General features: G+C 44.5%; 2 protein-coding genes across 3 annotated transcripts in view; one reads left to right on the top strand and one right to left on the bottom strand.

Annotated features, from left to right (window-relative positions):
- Positions 1-588: 588 nt before the first annotated feature.
- POC5 (POC5 centriolar protein) overlaps positions 589-19,991 on the top strand; it is a 77,667-nt gene continuing 58,264 nt past the window's right edge. For both annotated transcript variants that reach the window (XM_065550119.1, XM_065550121.1), the window contains exons 1-2: positions 589-762; positions 3,239-3,285. In XM_065550119.1, the coding sequence (XP_065406191.1) occupies positions 3,268-3,285 (18 nt within the window). In that variant the 5' untranslated portion in view covers positions 589-762; positions 3,239-3,267. The remainder of the gene's footprint in view (positions 763-3,238; positions 3,286-19,991) is intronic.
- On the bottom strand, positions 16,475-18,466 carry LOC135984272 (uncharacterized). Its single transcript, XM_065599074.1, has 2 exons — positions 17,582-18,466; positions 16,475-16,977 (listed from the first exon to the last, which is right to left on the bottom strand). The coding sequence occupies exons 1-2, from the start codon at positions 18,120-18,122 to the stop codon at positions 16,475-16,477; spliced, it is 1,044 nt and encodes a 347-aa protein (XP_065455146.1). The 5' UTR covers positions 18,123-18,466.

Genomic DNA, 19,991 nt, shown 5'->3' on the forward strand with positions numbered 1-19,991 from the left:
ATCTCTCTTCTGAACGAGGAGGAACTACTCCATCCTAAGATGGGAGCTGCTGATCTTAAGCCTGCTCAGTCCTGAGAGAGGGTGAAAAGTTTAGTCAATTGGTAGAAAACCCAGAATTTCCAAGATGGTGACTTGGCAAAAGGCCAACTGTGTGTGTAGGAGTCAGCAGAATCACTCTGAGGTAAACAACAGCAGTGAGCATGTGAAAAGTTAATAGCTACTGAGCATGTGCAGTACAGGGTAAGAGAGAGGTTAGCTGGCTGACTAGTCACAGTGCACTCATGGGGGACATGGATCAGCGTTCATGTCACACTCCCCATCAGTTCCTGGGCCGGGGAAGCTAACAATCCAACCAGCAAACCAAATTCAGTGATGAATCGTGGTCACGTTGCGTATATGCTAAGAAGAACCACACTCATACCTGTTATAACTTGTTCTAAAGATCAGATCTGTCAGTCATAGCTCTGAGGTAAAGGTTGATATTAAGCATGTGCAAATGAAGTAACTGCTTACATGAATGGGAAGGTATATTAGGAGAGAGATAGAGTGCAGCATAAAAGGCCAGCTGTCAGCAGGCTGAATTGGATTTGGAGAGAGAGCCATATGGAAAGGATGGATGAAGTGGAGCTGCTGCAGAGAGAAACAAAGAAGACGACCAGAGCGGAGCAAGGCTGACTGATCAGAACAAAGCTGAGTGATCAGAGCTGAGAAGCAGTGGCAGGCAGCAATTATAATGTAAAGGAATACCAACAGATATATAAAGTAAGCCTACTATTTTTAATTCTAGTATAGCATAAGTACAGTGTAGAATAGTACACCTCTACCTCGATATAACGCTGTCCTCAGGAGCCAAAAAATCTTACCGTGTTATAGGTGAAACCGCGTTATAACTTGCTTTGATCCACCAGAGTGCGCCTCCCCCCCCCCCCCCCCCCCGGAGCACTGCTTTACTGTGTTATATCCGAATTCATGTTATATCGGGTCACGTTATATCGGGGTAGAGGTGTATATAGGATTAGCCTGTGTGTGCTTATAAAAATGCATAGAATTCTGTTAATTGCAATCTACCTATGTAAACTTCAAAGCACTTTAAGAACTGCTGTCAGCGATTTGTTGCAAACTGGCCAGTTGTAACAAAGCACTTCACTTAGAACCATTTAGCATATATGCTACTGTAGCTTGAATGCTTTAAACTTGCAATAAGGGATTTGTGTAAGGGATTTTGTGCCTTACTTAGGATTTTTAGAATATACTGTACTAAGGATCATTAGTTACATTAATAAAAAGATACTTTGTTTTAGTATAAAAAGAATACTGCCTGTGTCAATTACTTTCAGAAGGTTATATCTGTATCCTTTGTTTTCCTTAACAACCCCAGAAACTTATACCTCAGTAAGGACAGATTAAGGAAGCAACAGGCAGGTCATTCTAGGGGCACCCAAAAATCCATTTTTTAGGGTAACAGCTGAGGCTGCTGTGCCATAAAACAACAGGAAAGAAAGATCTCTTTAGCTTCCAAGATTGCTGCTCCAGTGAGGCTTCTCTAGGACGGTCTGGAGGACCACCTTTGCTGCTCTTTTCCTCCCACCTCGCTGCTTCCTGGGGCAGCAACACCTCCAGTAGGAGCCATGAAGACCTGGTACTGTTGGGATGGATATATATATACAACAGTGATTCATATATTCATGTAATATGTTATAGGTTATTGAGGCCTAGTATGAATGACACGTGCTTGACATGAATACGTGCGTTGCATGTTGGCAACCGAAGCAAGAACTTAAGATTAAGAACTATTAGAACTATTTGTGCAAAAACAATTCTATATTTTGGGAAAAATATGGAAAATTAGCAGAAAAGGAAACAACACCAGCTGGACTGATATAAAATTGTATAAGAATTGGGGGAAATGGCACTCCTTGAATTATGGCATCCCGCCCAGGATTGTTTCTTTGGAATTGTGTGGGTAGAAAGCTTAGTAAACAAAGGCAAAGAACCGATGACGCGACAGAATGGACTATAAATGGTTGCCTATGATTTTTGCAAATTGGAGTTGTTTATTGATTTAGAGCCTCGTGTGGCTATAGATGTGGTTTTTGCCAGCTCCCTGCATCTTATGATTTTATGATAAGAAGAAATCTTGAGTGGCCATCGGGACCAGTCTGACCTTTGGACCTTGATATAGTATGTTTGGGGTTTTAATGCGGAGTGAGTAAAGTTTGTTTCGTAATCAATAAAAAGCATTTAAAGTATTATATACCAATACTGTGTCCGGTATCTGCCTGCTCCCCCTCCTGTAGGAAAACCTCTATTGCAGGTCTAACAGTACGTCCGTCACAAGGTGGTGTCACAGAATTACACTTTTTGTTCTCTCAGAAAATAATTCCCAGTTTTGCCTAATACTTGCACAATTCATTTGTAAATGCAGATGCTAAACAATTGTTCAATATCAAGTTCTTCTTTTTCAAACACCTTTATCCGTTTGCTAATGTTTTGAAGAGGTAGACTCTTTTTATTTTGAATAAAGTCACACATTTTAAAGCGTAATGATCTCTGTCTAAAATCTCAAATTGCTTTTTAAAATAATGTAGAACTTTCATTGCTTGTGTAACTTCATTGCAAACACAAGCTCCATACTTATTAAAAATGGACAATTTCACTCTGCATTTTCTGCTAGCACACTGGAGATGTCATTAGCACACAGTTGCATCTTTCATTGGCTAGACCATCAATAAGTAATCTAGGCAGTAAATAAAAATCCACAGAGAAAATCTAGTTGCTAATTAATTTAGAGGCTTGAACTGAAAACAGAATAGAAACACGAGAGAGAGTTTTTAGCCACAAATAACCATGTAATTTTCAGGTTTCTTAAGACTAGATGTTAAAGCTCTATAATCAATGAGGGGTGAGAGAGGAAAAGGTTCCAGAGAGTGAGGGCCACAGTTCTGCAGTCCAAAAACAAAATGCCATTTAGGAAGCGATTGTAATTACAGCTGCTACTGAGAACTGATAATACTTACTAAGGAAGCTGTTTCCACAAGTGAAAAAGCCATCCTAAAGTGACAAGTGAAAGGAGTTCCCTTTACGGAGGAAAAATTGTGCATAGTTCTAGGGCAGAAGCTTTTCCACGAATGACTGTGAAGATCTACTTAGCACTGGAATTCCATTACAGCAGGCTCTGGAAGGGATATCAAAAGAACTCATCCCTTTAAACTGTATTTTATCAATTTATTCTTGCCAGAGAAATCATGATCAAGACAGAACTGAGAAATGCTACTCTTGGATCAGGTAGGATTGTTGTGACATGGGGGGGAAATATATCTACATTTAACTTTCTGGGACTTTTATTTCATTACAAACACCCCTAGGGGAAATCCTTACATCTGAACAAGGCTCTGCATTCATAGTCTAAAAAATGTTTTTATAACTTTGCCTGGGGAAAAAATATTTGTTTTGACTTAATTGTGAACAATCATTAATTATGTAAGAGGTAAAGGGAGTTGGGGAGAACATTCATGCCTATCTCCAGATGGATGATATGTTTATGCATGCTTCAAAGGGAATTCTCACACGTTAACGTTGCACTGGGCTTTTGTGAATATGTGCTGAGAGAGGAGAATTAAGACTGTCATAGGAGTTTAAAATTGTAATCTTTATAGTTAATTAATAGAACAGATAGAAATAGTTCACCTTCAACTGAATGCTAGCTTTCATATTTTATTTCCTTCTTCCTGTATCTTACCAGACACATACTTTAGAATTAGAAATATTCACTACATTTATTTTCACAGCTTTTAAGAGTCCATTCAAAGTAAAAGCACATGGAATGCTTACAATTCTCCTCCCTGTCTCTTTCCTTTGCCACTGTCATAGCAAACAGATGCACTTTTCCTTATTCCTCCTTTTCCTGGGCCATACTAGGTTGTTATTGCTGTGGCAGTTAGCAGTATGGCTGCTCCTGCTACTCAACCCAGCACATAAAAATAAGCAAGCATAACTGTATAGCTGGTCTCTTCTGTGTTTAAATAAATCTGGTGTGAAACATACTAGTAGTTATGAAATTGTTCAGAGTCCTGAAAAATGGAAGCAGAGAACTAAATGTAAGTTGTTGCAGTGCTGGTGTTGGTGCCATTGACTGAGGATGCACTCCAATTAATAAAAGGGAAACTTCTAAAAAATGAATGACGGCAAGTAAATGTTTTTGTGTTTGGTATAACTCTATTTAGTGCTTGCTAGAAGCTGAACATAGTGAAGAAACTGGACCAGGGAGTGAAATATTTGCATGAATAAGGAATACAGGTAACTCCTGCAGAGTTGAAGGGGACATGTCCCGCCAATATTTTACTATTTTGTTCATGTGCTTCAGTATGACTGTAGGACTGACGCATTCTAACTGCTCTACTACCTTTTAAAATATGATTGCATCACTACAGTAAGGCCAGTTCTTAAGTGTCATAACAAGAGATTGAGCTGATGCATATTAAAAAAATCAAAATACATGTGCTGATAATAGTTGTGTTTTCAAATTGTGTTGCTAATCGGCTAGTGTCACATCCTGAGAGAAGAAAACTTTGCCAAGACTCTTCAACTAGTAGCTTGCACGATCAAGAAATAACCAAAGCCAGTTCTTTTCCTAGAAATTCTCACAACAGCAGCTTCCAAGTGTTGGTTAATCCAGAAATTGTTTAAAACAACCCAATACAAAGATGCCAACCACTCCATTATTGGTGATTCTATTAATTTTATTCCAATTAATGTCAAGACAATTGAAATTCTGCCATAATCAATGTTGTTGTACTCTATACATCTTATCTACATAAACACACCTTTATCTTCCTCTTTCCTCTCCTGTCTTGTAGGTCTATAACAATTTCCTATAATCACTTTATTCTATTTTATTTTAAATAAAACTCTTCCCTTTCCCCCCCTCCCCGGCTCATCAGATTACATATATTATTCCTCTTTTCAGCTATGTCTCATAATAATGTTCTTCCTAAATTTGGCTCATTTACCAGTTTGTTTGTTTTTTTGAATTTTCAAATAGTTCAAAAACTTTCTATTTAAACACCTACAATTCCATTTTTGTTTTTTATGTTCATTGCATGTACAGCACAGTACAAGTTATTTACATTCTTTCTTTAATAAAAGATCTTCCCTCTCAGCTTTACATTTCTCTGTGCTTTTCTGTTAGGTCCATAACACATTGGATCCAGCTCAGCCTGGCATAAGCAGACACAGCCCCCATTTAATTTAATTGGAATTGTGCCGGCTTAGTCCAGAAATAAATTTGGCTTATTCATATCAATGTTTTCACAAGTGGCTGTTGATTTGGGGCACCCAGACTGAGAAAGATTGGGCTTGATTAACCAGAAGCCCTGAGGACTCTTAACTCCAGTTGAAGTCAAGAGAAGCTAAGCTCAAAATGGCTCCAGCTTCACCTGCCAAAACAGAATGAACTAAAGAAGAGCTCTGTGTAAGCTTGAAAGCTTGCCTCTCTCATCAACAGCAATTGGCCCAGTAAGAGATATTACCTCACCTATCTTGTCCCCCCAAAACCGAGGCATACAAAATCAATGGCTGCTTTTGAAAATTTGCCTGCAGGTCATTTTTATATAAACTCCAGCAACTCTTTTATTCACAGCCAGAAATCTGGTCATTAGTCTTAGAGAGAAAAGGAGCTTCTCTGTATAAATGGGTAGAATTCTTCCATTAATTAGAAGAACAGGAGTACTTGTGGCACCTTAGAGACTAACAAATTTATTAGAGCATAAGCTTTCGTGGACTACAGCCCACTTCTTCGGCTACTCTGAAATCCATTAATTAGGTGGCAGCAAGTTTTTAAGAAAAGAATTACAATACTTTATAAAAGTAATATTTTAGATGTTATAAATGTTCACTATTATAACACAGAGGGTCATCTCATTAAATGATTTTTTTACTTTGAGATAATCTTAAAAGAGGGCAGGATTTAATCAGTCTTAACCCATATTTCCATCATATCAGTTCCTAGGGACCACTTGACTTCATTTGAAGAGCTTTGGAAAGAAAGAAAGGATGTCAAAGCTGAGAATCTAACATGTTCATCACCATACCAGTAATAAGGAAGACTTCCCCCCTCTCAGTAGCTGATAAAATTGTAAGAAATCTTGGGGAAAACCAAATAAATTTAGTATTGGTAAAACACACTAGTCTCACCCCCCCCCCCTTTTTTTGACAAAGGTGAAAAAGTTCTCTCTAACCCAAATTCTAGAAATGTCCACAGATCCAAAATACATCATAAACACTGTGCTTCGAGAATTTGCAGCCCAGGAGAGAGGGCACTAAGGTAGCTATAAAGCACCCTCTTGATCCTGGGGTGTTCCCATCCTCTCCCCAAAGGGAGAAGCACATGCAGTGGAGTGCCTTGTTTTGGCAGGGTGTGTCTTTTTCTTTTCAACATCACTATACCTGTTGCAATGTGTTTTACCACACGTATTAGAGAAGGCAAGGCCAAAGAAATGCACCTTGCACTTGGACCAGAAAGTGGTGAGGTTTATGATGGTCCTTAGTTCTACAGTCTTGGACCGTCTCTGGAGAAAATTCTAGGGGACTGGGCTAGATGACCTCTTGAGGTCCCTTCCAGTTCTATGATTCTATGGGAAGCCAGTGTAGAGAGTGGAAGACAGGTTTGATATGTTCCCAGTAGCCTGCATTCCTGAGGAGATGTGCTGCAGCATTCTGTACTAGATGGAGTTTTCTAACTGCTGAAGGCTTCATGCCCAAGTATAATCCAGTGAAGAGGTGACAAAGGAAAGTGTAACTGAGACCAGGTCTTCATCCACCAGCAAGGGACGGAGATTCCTAGCTAACTGGAGATAGTAGAAAGAGTTACTTGTGGATGCTGCTATATAAGAGCTCAATGTCAGCAGAGAATTATAGAATCATAGAGTTAGACAGGACCGCAAGGGCCTGAACTGACCAATTGTGGGTTTGTATCTTCAACCAATGGGGAGACACTGGCTGCAAGCTCTTCAAAATACTTCCCTCTGCCCACAAGCATCACCTCTGTCTTGCTTGGGTTCAGCTTCAGCCAGCTGTTCTTCATCCAAACACTGGGCCACCTTGGTGGGAGTAGTGGGATCATATATGGCGTGATCATATGTGGTGAAGGATAGGTAAAACTGTGTTTTATCTGCATATTGCTGGCACTTGAGTCTGTGTTGTCTGACCAGTTCACCTAGTCATAGAATCGTAGAATATCAGGGTTGGAAGGGACCTCAGGAGGTCATCTATTCCTACCCCCTGCCCAAAGCAGGACCAATCCCCAACTAAATCATCCCAGCCAGGGCTTTGTCAAGCCTGACCTGAGTGGTTGCATGTAGATGTTGAAAAGGACCAGAGAGGAACTGATCCTTGTGGGACTTTACAAGTGAGAGGTATAGAGGTGGAGGTTCAGTTTCCCATCACTACTTATTGGGAATGTCCATCTAAGAAGGACTTAGCCATTTTATTGGATTGCCCTGGACTCCTGCCACCTCTTTCAGGCAAAACAGCAGAATCTCATGGTCAACAGTGCTGAATATTACAGAGAGGTCTGGCAGGGTAAGAACGGATGTCTGTCCTTTATCCACTGACATGAAAAGATAATCCATCAGTGCCATTAAAGTGGAATTGAAAAATTCCATGTCCTGGCCTGAATTTAGATTGTGTTGTCTAGAATGTTGTATCTTCAGTTAGATGATCTTGTTATTGGCCTTTTCTTAGCTTTCCTATGAGCTGGGCAGTGATTGGTTAGGACTGAAGTATCCAGGGTGGGTTTCTTCAGTGTTGGTCACTCTTTTGCATGGTTGGAGGGGGAAGGGAAAAGTACCTCTCTGAATGAGATGTTGGCTATTTTGGTTAGGAGTGGCACTAGTTGTTCATGACTCTCTTTCACAAGACAGGAAGGAAATGGGTCAGATTCAGTAGTCTTGGGTGTAGTGCAGCCTCAAACCCACTCCCTAAACTGGGGCTTGTGAAGGTATCCTAGAAAAGTAGTCTTACAGCTGTATGCCACAGTGCCTGAGCTGGGGAAATCATTCCCTGTCTAGATACAAAGCTTTTAGGGCCCTTTTAAACCACTGCAGCCCTTTTATGAAGAGCAAAGAAGCCAGAGAGGTGCATGTGGGGGGAAGGACAGGCAGCAAAGAATGTATCCACAGAGGTGTGTGGAATGCCCCTGCTTATCCTACATAGTTTTGCTCTGCAGTGGTCATCAGCTTCTCATTGTAAAGAGTACTGTGAGTAGGTCAAGGGTTATGGTGGGTCAGTCCATACACAGTGTATTTCCACTAGGCCAAAACCCAAGAGGGATGGGAGCAGTTGCAAGAACTGTTCCTCCTGCATATATATCTATTAGGAGGCCATGACCCATCTGTAATAATACCATGGTTAGTTGGGTCTGGGGGTTTCATCTCTGAACTCGGCAACGTTTTCTGTGTAGAGCAAAATTGTTGTAACTGGGGTTTGCTAACATTACCAGGATTTGCCCCCAATTACTTATTCCAGGAAATTGAAAAGACAGAGACCATTCTTTGCCTGTTTGACCCTAGTGCAGACTTCAGCAAGAAATGTCTTTTGCCACTACCATCAATAAAACCCAGACTAAAACTGTCTCTCCTCCTATGCTGTGTAGATTACAGTAACTCCTGTGTACTGGAAGAATTTGTTTTCAAATGCAGCTTCATGACCGAGCAGCATGTTGTGTTGCCACCTGGTGTAGATGTGGTGTAAAAAAAACCTCTTTCACTTCTATGTGAGCAAAGCCTGCATAATTGCAAAGACAAATCTCTCAGAAAAAGAAAAATATCTCAGCAATGTGACCAGCTTGCTGACTCATGCAGTGGACTGAAGTTAGTTTTGGTGGAAAAGACTGTACTCCAACTTGTGATCTAATCCCCACAGCTAGAGGATTTGACAAGGGGAAAAGTTAAGGTGGCAGGCAAGGGAATTACAGCACTCAAACGAAAAACGTACAGATCTACAGTTGTCAATCACTAACACTATGATCCTGCCACAAACATTGAGTGTCACACAATTGCTCATATAAATGGGATACAGTTAGAGGAAGGATGAGACTGTTTGTTTTAAATTAATCATTTCTGTTTTTCTTTTCTTATACATCAGTTTCCAAACAGATCTACACTTTATAATGGAGATTCTATTCAAAGGTTCTACCTAGTATTCCTGTGCACAAAGAAACTCTTAAAAGCAATAATATAAGTAGTATGAATATAATTAAAGCAGATGAATAATGATGGAAACTATTGTTATTTCTAAAGGGTTTTTTATTAATGTAATTGAAGTTTAAAAGCTTTTTACTTATGTTCACAAAAACAGTTTAATTGTTGCCAACAGTTCTTTGTAGAGTCCAGCAAGTAAGACTTTTCTGCCTTTCTTTAAATATTAAAGACTACTGCAAACAAGAATTACAAAATAAAAATGGTCTGGTTTTGAATAACAGATTTCAGAAGAAACTGCAGTCTTTTCTGAAAGATGTTGATATTGTGCATTTTATGGTCATTCAATACTATATAGTTATAGTAGAATTCTTTAACTCCTGAAAGAAAATGTCACCATAAATATGTTGCACATATGCATATTACCATTGAGGTCTCAGGAAATGTTGATCTTTTTGATCTCATATCAGAAGTGATTTAATTGATCATTGATCTTTACCACGGAAATACTCAAGTGGTTGTTTAGCAAAATTCTTGATGGATGATGTTTTGACTACACTGAAGACTATTTCCTGCAGCAGGAATACGTCAGTGAATTGGGATTGTGTGACATGGCACTATTTGTAGCACCCTAGTTACTGAAGTAGCTGCAGCATGAAGAAAGCTGCAGGCTCGGCTATGAGCAATTATATGCTTTCTGCAGTGGGGGGACCGAGCACCTCCATGGTAATCACGGGGCTAACATTGTATTTGGGAGGATACAAGTGGAAGGAACAGGAAGTAAGGGGGAGCTGAGAGGATGAAACTGGGCTGAGGAGTGAAGACTATAGGGACACCTTCTCTTGCTGTAAACCTGCAGTACACTGTGTTACATTGCAAGGAAGGAATAAATACACACATGGTGAAAAGGTGGTGTGTGTCTATGACTGAGAGTCCACACAAACTGGCCAGGTAGTGCAGTTCACCAGGTAGTGACAGAGACACCCTATGACACATGAGGGCTTGTCCAGGAGCATTAACCTTTTCCGTTGAGAGGAGACTCTAAGGGGACCTGCGTAAGGGCAAGAGATGCAGGCACAATGAACGAGATGCTGCACTGGGTAGTGGAACAACAAAAGGAGATGAAGACCCAGCAGGTGGAGAGGCAAGCATTTCTGAGTTAGCAGGCAGTGCAGCAATGAACGTTACAGGAGTTCATCAAGGAACAGGCCCAGATGCAGCAATGTCTCCTGCAGAGGCTGGTGAGTTCCAGTGAGAGGACTGGAAATTGAACAGTAAACCCGGGGAAACACAATGTCCCTGGGGGGATGACCAATGCCTTTTAACTAACCTTTTAACAGGTGTTTACCAGCACCGGATGGGACAAGGGTGTGTGGGCACTTCAGCTAGCCCCTTATCCGGCTGGTGAGGCTCGGGTGGCCTATATGGCCCTGAGCGAGCACCAGGCCAAAAACTGATACCCTGTCAGAAAAATCCTGCCAAAAATTCAGGGCAGCCAGTTGAAACGGCAGGATATGTCCTAGGGTCTTTGCACAAAAATTGTCAGATTGGACCCCTCAGTGGTTGCGGCTGGATAGACAGGACATTGAGGCTCTAATGGACTCCATTATTCTGGAACAGTTTACACAGGACCTCCCTGAGACTACAAGGGTCAGGGTTCAGAGGCACCAGCCAGACTCATTAGAGGCAGTAAAATTAACAGAGGTGTATGTGGAGATGGACTTTCCATGGAAAGAGCTCTGTCCCCCTGTGACCAAGGATGGGGGAAATAAGGTTGAAGAAACTCATGTAGGGAAGCACAGGAAGACAATGCAAGGGGTAAACAAGGGGCCCCACCTGCCTGTGCAGTAGTTTGTTACTAGTGCAGAGCAGAGGGCACATAAAGAGAAACTTCACTTTCATGGACTGCAGGATCGCAGAATTCTATGGGTGGACAGGTGTAAAAGGGGAACCTGGGATAAGGATGATACCTGTCACAGCAGGCTGAAGAATGACAAAGAGCAGCAGCATGTTCCCTTGTATAGAGCACCCTGGTTAAGTCACAGTGGTGACAGGAGGGGGTGACAATAACTATTTATTGTATGCGGGGAGGGGGGAGAGAAGAGCACTTATCCAGTGGCAATTATCCACTTGGAAGTAGAAGGGAAGTTTAGATGGCAGCAAGTAGGGTCAGTGAAGTCATTGCCTTACTCAGTAATCCTAGGAACTGACTGGACCCCATTCTCCTTATGTAAAATGTGGAGACTATGGAGGAAGAGAACCCAACTGGTGGATCCATGTAAAAAGCTCACAAGTGTAGACTCTCCAGTGAGTCCTCCAGGTCTAGTGTGTGATAACCCTAGACATACGGTAACAAGCTCACAAAGATGCAACACACGGGAAGACTTGGGGAGGAAGAGGAGGAAAGCATGAGAAGGGGGCAGTGAAGCAGGGAGTGCTAGATCAGGGACATCTAGAGAAGGAGGGCAGAGGCTTCGCCAACTCCCAGGAGGTACAAGCCCTGGACAGGCACGGGATACCGAACACACTGGAGTGGGAAGGGTTCTGACAAAGAAGCCTTGGTGGGCAAACCTACCCTACTAGTCCCCAATTAGGGGCAAAATAAGTCGGAAAGAGAGGGATCCCAAGATTCTAGCTCTAAAGGGACAATTCGTGGGGGTTGATATGAGCCTGGAGCCAAGTAAACTAGAGGAAAGATGGTTGGGATGTGATTGGTATGATCAATGGGCAGAGATGGAACTGTGGGGGAATCCTCCACCCTCTAATTGTACCTTTTGTGGGTGGAAGGCAGGAGACCTTCACCGGTGTTCCATGGAGGCTAGCTACAAAGGGAACGGGATCCCTCAGTAGAATCCCAACCCTGTAAAAACAGTAGGGCACAGGCAGCAAAGAAGACCTCTTCTGGAGGCAAGGGAAGACCTCGGGTGAAATAAGCACAGGAGGGCTGTGACAGGGCACTGTTAGAAGCACCCTGGTCATTGATGTTCCTGAAGCATGAAAAAGGCTGCAGGCTCAGCTATGAGTAATTAAACTTTTCTGTTGGGGGTATATTTATGGTGAGCGCTTCATAAAACAATTTTAAAGTCATGACTCCTAAGGTATGAAGCACTTTTCCCCTAGGATATAGAGACTCTGTTTACGACCATAGCAATCAATGTGTGTTAATTCACTACGGAGGGTATCACAGTTACAGGATTAAATGCACCTCTCTTTCCCCTCTGGTCTCTGAGTTCACCCCCTCAGGCCTTGTCCCCTTACCTCTTCTGGGGTGGAATCATGTGATTCTTCCCCTTTTAGTCCAAGTCCTGGTCTATAGTACCCTATGTATCTACCATGTTTACCTAACAAATCTGATTGGGTTCGGAACCAGCATTTCTCCCGTGGGAATCTGACCAGTGATGAACCAAGTGACCAGACAGCTGTCTTAAACCCAAGTATTGTTTTATCTTAACAGTGGGAATAAAGCATAACACACGAGAAAAAGGATTTTAAATCAGCGAAAGGTCTACACACATCTCTTACCTAGAGTCCTGCCATCCTTTAGTAGCACCCCTAATGGGCCCTTACTTTCCCAGTCACCCCTAACCTCTGGGGTCAGGGTGTCAGTCTATATCACTGTCTCTCTCTCTGCTTGAAGAAGTATGTCACTTTAAATCTAGTTGAGATCTTTCTTCTCTTGTTCTCCTTGGACTTCACCTTGACAGTCTAATCTAGTGAGCTCATCAGGGGGTCAAAGGTAAAACACCAAAGCCAATGGCTATTGTATTGTCTCTAAGGGTACGTCTACACTACGAAATTAGTTTGAATTTATAGAAGCCGGTTTTATTGAAATCGGTTGTATACAGCCGATTGTGTGTGTGTCCACACAATAAAATGCTCTAGGTGCTCTAGTCGGCGGACCGCATCCACAGTACAAGGCTAGCGTCGACTTCCAGAGCATTGCACTATGGGTAGCTATCCCACAGCTATCCCACAGTTCCCGCAGTCTCCGCCGCCCCTTTGAATTCTGGGTTGAGATCCCAATGCCCGGATGATGCAAAACAGTGTCGCGGGCGGTTCTGGGTACATGTCGTCAGGCCCCTCCCTCCCCCGTCACAGCAACGGCAGACAATAGATTCGCGCCTCGTTACCTGGGTTACCTGTGCAGACAACATGGAGCCCGCTCAGCTCAGCTCACCGTCACCATATGTCCTCTGGGTGCCGGGAGACGTGGGACTGCATTGCTACACAGCAGCAGCTGCTAACTGCCTTTTGGCGATAGACGGTGCAGTAGACTAGTAGCCTTCATCGGCGATCTGGGTGCTGGCAGCCGTGGGGCTTGCCTTTTGGCAGTAAATGGTGTATTACGACTATTAGCCGTCCTATTACAAGTCCCCGAGCAGCCGATTGTGCAATAGGCCTGAAGACCATCGTCATACGCCGCCCCGTATTTGCTGCCAAGCACCCAGAAAGATGCCGAGGGCTATCAGTCACGCTGCACCGTCGTCTTAAGATGTAAAAATAGATTTGCTCTGTATTCATTTGCTTCCCCCTCCCTCCGTCAAATCAACGGCCTGCTAAGCCCAGGGTTTTCAGTTTAATCTTTGGGGGGAACATTCTGTGTGACAGTTGTTTGTGTTTCTCCCTGATGCACAGCCACCGTTCTTGATTTTAATTCCCTGTGCCTGTACGCCATGTCGTCACTCAGCCCGCCCTCCCTCCTTCCCCTAGTCCGTCAGATACTACGTTTGCGCCACAGCTCAGAGAGCCGAGAAGCGGTTCGCGCCTTTTCTTTGAATTCTGGGTTGAGATTCCAATGCCCGGATGATGCAAAACAGTGTCACGGGCGGTTCTGGGTACATGTCGTCAGGCCCCTCCCCCCCTCGTCACAGCAACGCAGACAATAGATTCGCGCCTTTTTACCTGGGTTACCTGTGCAGACAACATACCACGGCAAGCATGGAGCCCGCTCAGCTCAGCTGAGCTCACCGTCACCATATGTTCTCTGGGTGCTGGCAGACGTGGGACTGCATTGCTACACAGCAGCAGCTGCTAACTGCCTTTTGGCGGTAGACGGTGTAGCATGAGTGATAGCCAAGGGGCTGGCAGCCGTAGGGCTGCATTGCACCAGCCCCTTGCCAGGCGATGGTATATTATGACTGGTACCCGTCATCATCGTATTGGTGTGGCTGTCAATCATGGCCACCTGGGCAGACATGCTACTGTTTCGATGATGATGGCTACCAGTCGTAATATACTATTTTCTGCCAATTGCCCAGTATTGTCTGCTAAGCACCCAGAAGAGGCCGAGGGCGATGCTGGGTGCTGGCGGACGTGGGGCTGGCAGACGTGGGGCTGCATTGCTACACAGCAGCAGCCCCTTGCCTTTTGGCAGATGATGGTATTTTATGATTGGTATCCGTCATCGTCATACTGGTATGGGTATGGCTGTCACTCATGCTGCACCGTCGGCTGCCACCTTAAGATGTAAAAAATAGATTTGTTCTGTATTCATATGCTTCCCCTTCCTCCGTGAAATCAATGGCCTGCTAAGCCCAGGGTTTTCATTTTAATCTTTGGGGGGACCATTCTGTGTGACAGTTGTTTGTGTTTCTCCCTGTTCCTGTACCTGTACGCCATGTCGTCACTCGGCCCTCCCTCCCTCCCGCCCTCCCTCCTTCTCCTGGTCCATCAGATACTACTTTCGCGCCTTTTTTCTGACCAGGCGCCATAGCTAGCACTGGGATCATGGAGCCCACTCAGATCACCGCGGCAATTATGAGCACTATGAACACCACGCGCATTGTCCTGGAGTATATGCAGAGCCAGGACATGCCAAGGCGAAACCCGGACCACCCGAGGAGGCGATTGCAGCGCGGCGACGAGAGTGATGAGGAAATTGACATGGACATAGACCTCTCACAAGGCACAGGCACCAGCAATGTGGAAATCATGGTGTCACTGGGGCAGGTTGATGCCGTGGAACGCCGATTCTGGGCCCGGGAAACAAGCACAGACTGGTGGGACCGCATCGTGCTGCAGGTATGGGACGATTCCCAGTGGCTGCGAAACTTTCGCATACGTAAGGGCACTTTCATGGAACTTTGTGACTTGCTGTCCCCTGCCCTGAAACGCCAGGATACCAAGATGAGAGCAGCCCTCACAGTTGAGAAGCGAGTGGCGATAGCCCTGTGGAAGCTTGCAACGCCAGACAGCTACCGGTCAGTCGGGAATCAATTTGGAGTGGGCAAATCTACGGTGGGGGCTGCTGTGATCCAATTTGCCAGGGCAATGAAAGACCTGGTGATAGCAAGGGTAGTGACTCTGGGCAACGTGAAGTCAATAGTGGATGGTTTTGCTGAAATGGGATTCCCAAACTGTGGCGGGGCCATAGACGGAACCCATATCCCTATCTTGTCACCGGAGCACCAAGCCACCGACTACGTAAACCGCAAGGGGTACTTTTCAATGCTGCTGCAAGCCCTGGTGGATCACAAGGGACGTTTCACCAACATCAACGTGGGATGGCCGGGAAAGGTACATGATGCTCGCGTCTTCAGGAACTCTGCTCTGTTTCGAAAGCTGGAGGAAGGGACTTTCTTCCCGGACCAGAAAGTGACCATTGGGGATGTTGAAATGCCTATCGTGATCCTTGGGGACCCAGCCTACCCCTTAATGCCATGGCTCATGAAGCCGTACACAGGCAGCCTGGACAGGAGTCAGGACCTGTTCAACTACAGGCTGAGCAAGTGCCGAATGGTGGTGGAATGTGCATTTGGACGTTTAAAAGCGCGCTGGCGCAGCTTACTGACTCGCTCAGACCTCAGCGAAAAGAATATCCCCATTGTTATTGCTACTTGCTGTGCGCTCCACAATATCTGTGAGAGTAAGGGGGAGACCTTTATGGCGGGGTGGGAGGTTGAGGCAACTCGCCTGGCCGCTGATTACGCGCAGCCAGACACCAGGGCGGTTAGAGGAGCACAGCAGGGCGCGGTGCGCATCAGAGAAGTTTTGAAAACGAGTTTTGTGACTGGCCAGGCTACTGTGTGAAACTTCTGTTTGTTTCTCCTTGATGAACCCTCCAAACCCCCCCCCCCCCCGACCCGGTTCACTCTACTTCCCTGTAAACCAACCACCCCACCCCACCCTCCCCTCCCGCTTGCAGAGGCAATAAAGTCATTTTTTTTTAACATTCATGCATTCTTTATTAGTTCCTTACAGAGGTAGGGGGATAATTGCCAAGGTAGCCTGGGATGGGTGGGGGAGGAGGGATGGAAAAGGACACACTGCATTTTAAAACTTTAACTCTTATTGAAGGCCAGCCTTCTGATGCTTGGGCGATCATCTGGGGTGGAGTGACTGGGTGGACGGAGGCCCCCCCACCGTGTTCTTGGGCGTCTGGGTGAGGAGGCTATGGAACTTGGGGAGGAGGGCTGTTGGTTACACAGGGGCTGTAGCGGCGGTCTCTGCTCCTGCTGCCTTTCCTGCAACTCAACCATACGCTCGAGCATATCAGTTTGATGCTCCAGCAGACGGAGCATTGCCTCTTGCCGTCTGTCTGCAAGCTGACGCCACCTATCGTCTTCAGCCCGCCACTTGCTCTGTTCTTCCCGCGATTCAGCCCGCCACCTCTCCTCTCGTTCATATTGGGCTTTTCTCATCTCCGTCATTGACTGCCTCCACGCATTCTGCTGTGCTCTATCAGCCTGGGCGGACATCTGCAGCTCCGTGAACATCTCGTCCCTCGTCCTACGTTTTCTCTTTCTAATGTTCACGAGCCTCTGCGAAGGAGAAACATTTGCAGCTGGCGGAGGAGAAGGGAGAGGGAGAGGTGGTTAAAAAAGACACATTTTAGAGAACAATGGGTACACTCTTTCATTACAAGGTCGCATATTTCGGCTTGCAGGCAGCCATGGTAGGCCACAGTGTTTTGGCTTTTTTAACCTTCTTAACATGCGGCAAAGGTTGCAAACAGCAGCGCATTTCCCATATCAAGGATGAATTGGGTTGTCCATTTAAAATGGGGTTTCAATGTAAAAGGAGGGGGCTGCGGTTTCCCGGTTAACATGCGGCACAAACACAAGTAAACCCCCCACACACAAACACACACACACGATTCTCTGGGATGATCACTTCACCCCTCCCCCCACCGCGTGGTTAACAGCGGGGAACATTTCTGGTCAGAAGAGCAGGAACGGGCGCCTCTGAATGTCCCCTTAATAAAATCACCCCATTTCAACCAGGAGAGCTTTCTGGAGATGTCCCTGGAGGATTTCCGCTCCATCCCCATACACGTTAACAGACTTTTCCAGTAGATGTACTGGCCGCGATTGCCAGGGCAAAGTAATCATTAAACACGCTTGCTTTTTTTTTGTAATGTTTACAAATAGTTACAAAGTTACACTCACCAGAGGTCTCCTGTGTGCCCTGAGGGTCTTGGGTGAGTTCGGGGGTTACTGGTTCCAGGTCCAGGGTCACAAACATATCCTGGCTGTTGGGGAGACCGGTTTCTCCGCTTCCTTGCTGCTGTGAGCTACCTACAGTACCTCCATCGTCATCTTCCTCGTTCCCCGAACCGTCTTCCCTGTGTGTTTCTCCAGTGAGAGAGTCATAGCACACGGTTGGGGTAGTGGTGGCTGCACCCCCTAGGATCGCATGCAGCTCCGCGTAGTAGCGGCAAGTTTGCGGCTCTGCCCCGGACCTTCCGTTTGCTTCTCTGGCTTTGTGGTAAGCTTGCCGTAGCTCCTTAATTTTCACGCGGCACTGCTGTGTGTCCCTGTTATGGCCTCGGTCCTTCATGGCCTTGGAGATCTTTTCTAATACTTTTCCATTTCTTTTACTGCTACGGAGTTCAGCTATCACTGCTTCATCTCCCCATATGGCGAGCAGATCTCGTACCTCCCGTTCGGTCCATGCTGGAGCTCTTTTGCGATCCTGGGAGGACTCCATCACGGTTACCTGTGCTGATGAGCTCTGCGGGGTCACCTGTGCTCTCCACGCTGGGCAAACAGGAAATGAAATTCAAACCTTCGCGGGTCTTTTCCTGTCTACCTGGTCAGTGCATCTGAGTTGAGAGTGCTGTCCAGAGCGGTCACAATGAAGCACTGTGGGATAGCTCCCGGAGGCCAATAACGTCGAATTCCGTCCACACTACCCCAATTCCGACCCGCAAAGACCGGTTTTATCGCTAATCCCCTCGTCAGAGGTGGTGTAAAGAAACCGGTTTAAAGGACCCTTTAAGTCGAAAGAAAGGGCTTCATTGTGTGGACGTGTCCAGGCTTAATTCGGTTTAACGCTGCTAAAGTCAAACTAAACCCGTAGTGTAGACCAGGCCTAAGAGTTAGTAGTCAGCTATCTCAAGCCATTGTTCTGCTTCCTGATCATTTTTCCAACAGCCTGCTATTAAACCAAAACATTCATATGTAAACATCCCAGTATTTAGCCCAGTATTGTCATACAGTAAACATTCCAATAACCAGGTCAAATACAGTATTCATAAATTACAGAGCAGCCTCTCTTGCACCACGGAGGACTCACTTATTAGTTCTCAAATTCAAGGGAAACTTATTGAGTATTACAATAACTAGTGTGTGTAACATAGTTCAGGCCAAGCTTGACAAGCACGAAAATTTCATGCCGATGAGACTAAGTTCACTTTATCTTTTGAATCCTTCAATAAGTGTTTTGAAGAACAAGGGTGGGGTTTTTTTGTAGGTGATATTAAAATGATTAAATCTGTGCAAAAAACACAAACAAAAACACAGAGAAAAAAATAAGAGCTATAGTATTTAGACTTGTTAACTTTTCTTACATGGTTCAGTCTGTACAGATGATACTTTTTCTGGCTTCAAACCACTACTGTGCCTCTTGTTTGACTAGAAAAGCAAATGAGTATAAGTAGCTGGAAAGGCCTAGAATAATTATCTTCCCTCAGTGAAAATATCTGTACATACTGCACTGCAATAGAAGCTAACAGTGAAGATGATTAGTATTTTTGATGCACAGTAGGAATCAAAAAGTTTCGATAGATTTCATCAGTCGACAAAACCCAAAGTGTGGGAGGAGAATAATTATTGTCATTTCCCCACTCTCTAGGCATCTACAATTATCCTTTTCATTGTAGTAATCAGCTTCATACCCTTTGATCTCCTTTGCCTTTTATCCACCTAATTACAAAGGACTGGTAAACGTTTGCACAATAAAGATTGGTTTGAGTAATCATTGCGAACCCCCCACAATTTTCAAATGCTTGCATCTCCTCAACCAAAGGCAGTATCAGGTTGAAAAACTGACACACTCATATTTTCTTAAAGGCCAAATATTGCTGTGACTGGTGAGAATCATATTACAATGTATTATTATTATTTATTTATTATGGACCATATGTTTACGAACTGTTTTGTGGGGGCATACACTGCTGCTTTATTAAGGAAGGAGCAATGTGCACCCTAAACTAGCTTGTGCTGCACAACACAGCATATACAATAGCTGTTTGGGAGCTTGACCATGTTTCTAGTCAGAAGTGTGCGCCCCATAGGTATTCTGGCCTGAGGCAAGATAGCTTGACCCCCTCTTAACATTCAAATACTAAACAGGTATCCTACCCTGCAGTGAAGGCACTGTTGAGAGAGTGGATGGTGAAAAGCCTTTTATTTCCTTTGCCCTCAACTGTTCCCATGCAGTACAGGCTGTATTTGCCCCTATATAACGTAACTTCACATCTTGGTTACTTTTTAGGAATATCAGAAAACATTTGAAAAATATTTTCTTTTTAGAGTTTCACAATGTACATGTACCTCTTATGTGGAAACACTAATC

Source organism: Chrysemys picta, chromosome 6 (genome assembly GCF_011386835.1).
Source record: "Chrysemys picta bellii isolate R12L10 chromosome 6, ASM1138683v2, whole genome shotgun sequence".
NCBI classification, from domain to species: Eukaryota; Metazoa; Chordata; order Testudines; family Emydidae; genus Chrysemys; species Chrysemys picta.

Coding starts and splice junctions, on each gene's coding strand:
- LOC135984272 (XM_065599074.1), bottom strand. CDS start 18,122: ATGGAGTCCTCCCAGGATCGCAAAAGAGCTCCAGCATGGACCGAACGG. Junction 16,978..17,581: donor GGGCACACAGGAGACCTCTG/GTGAGTGTAACT, acceptor CTCCTCCGCCAG/CTGCAAATGTTTCTCCTTCG.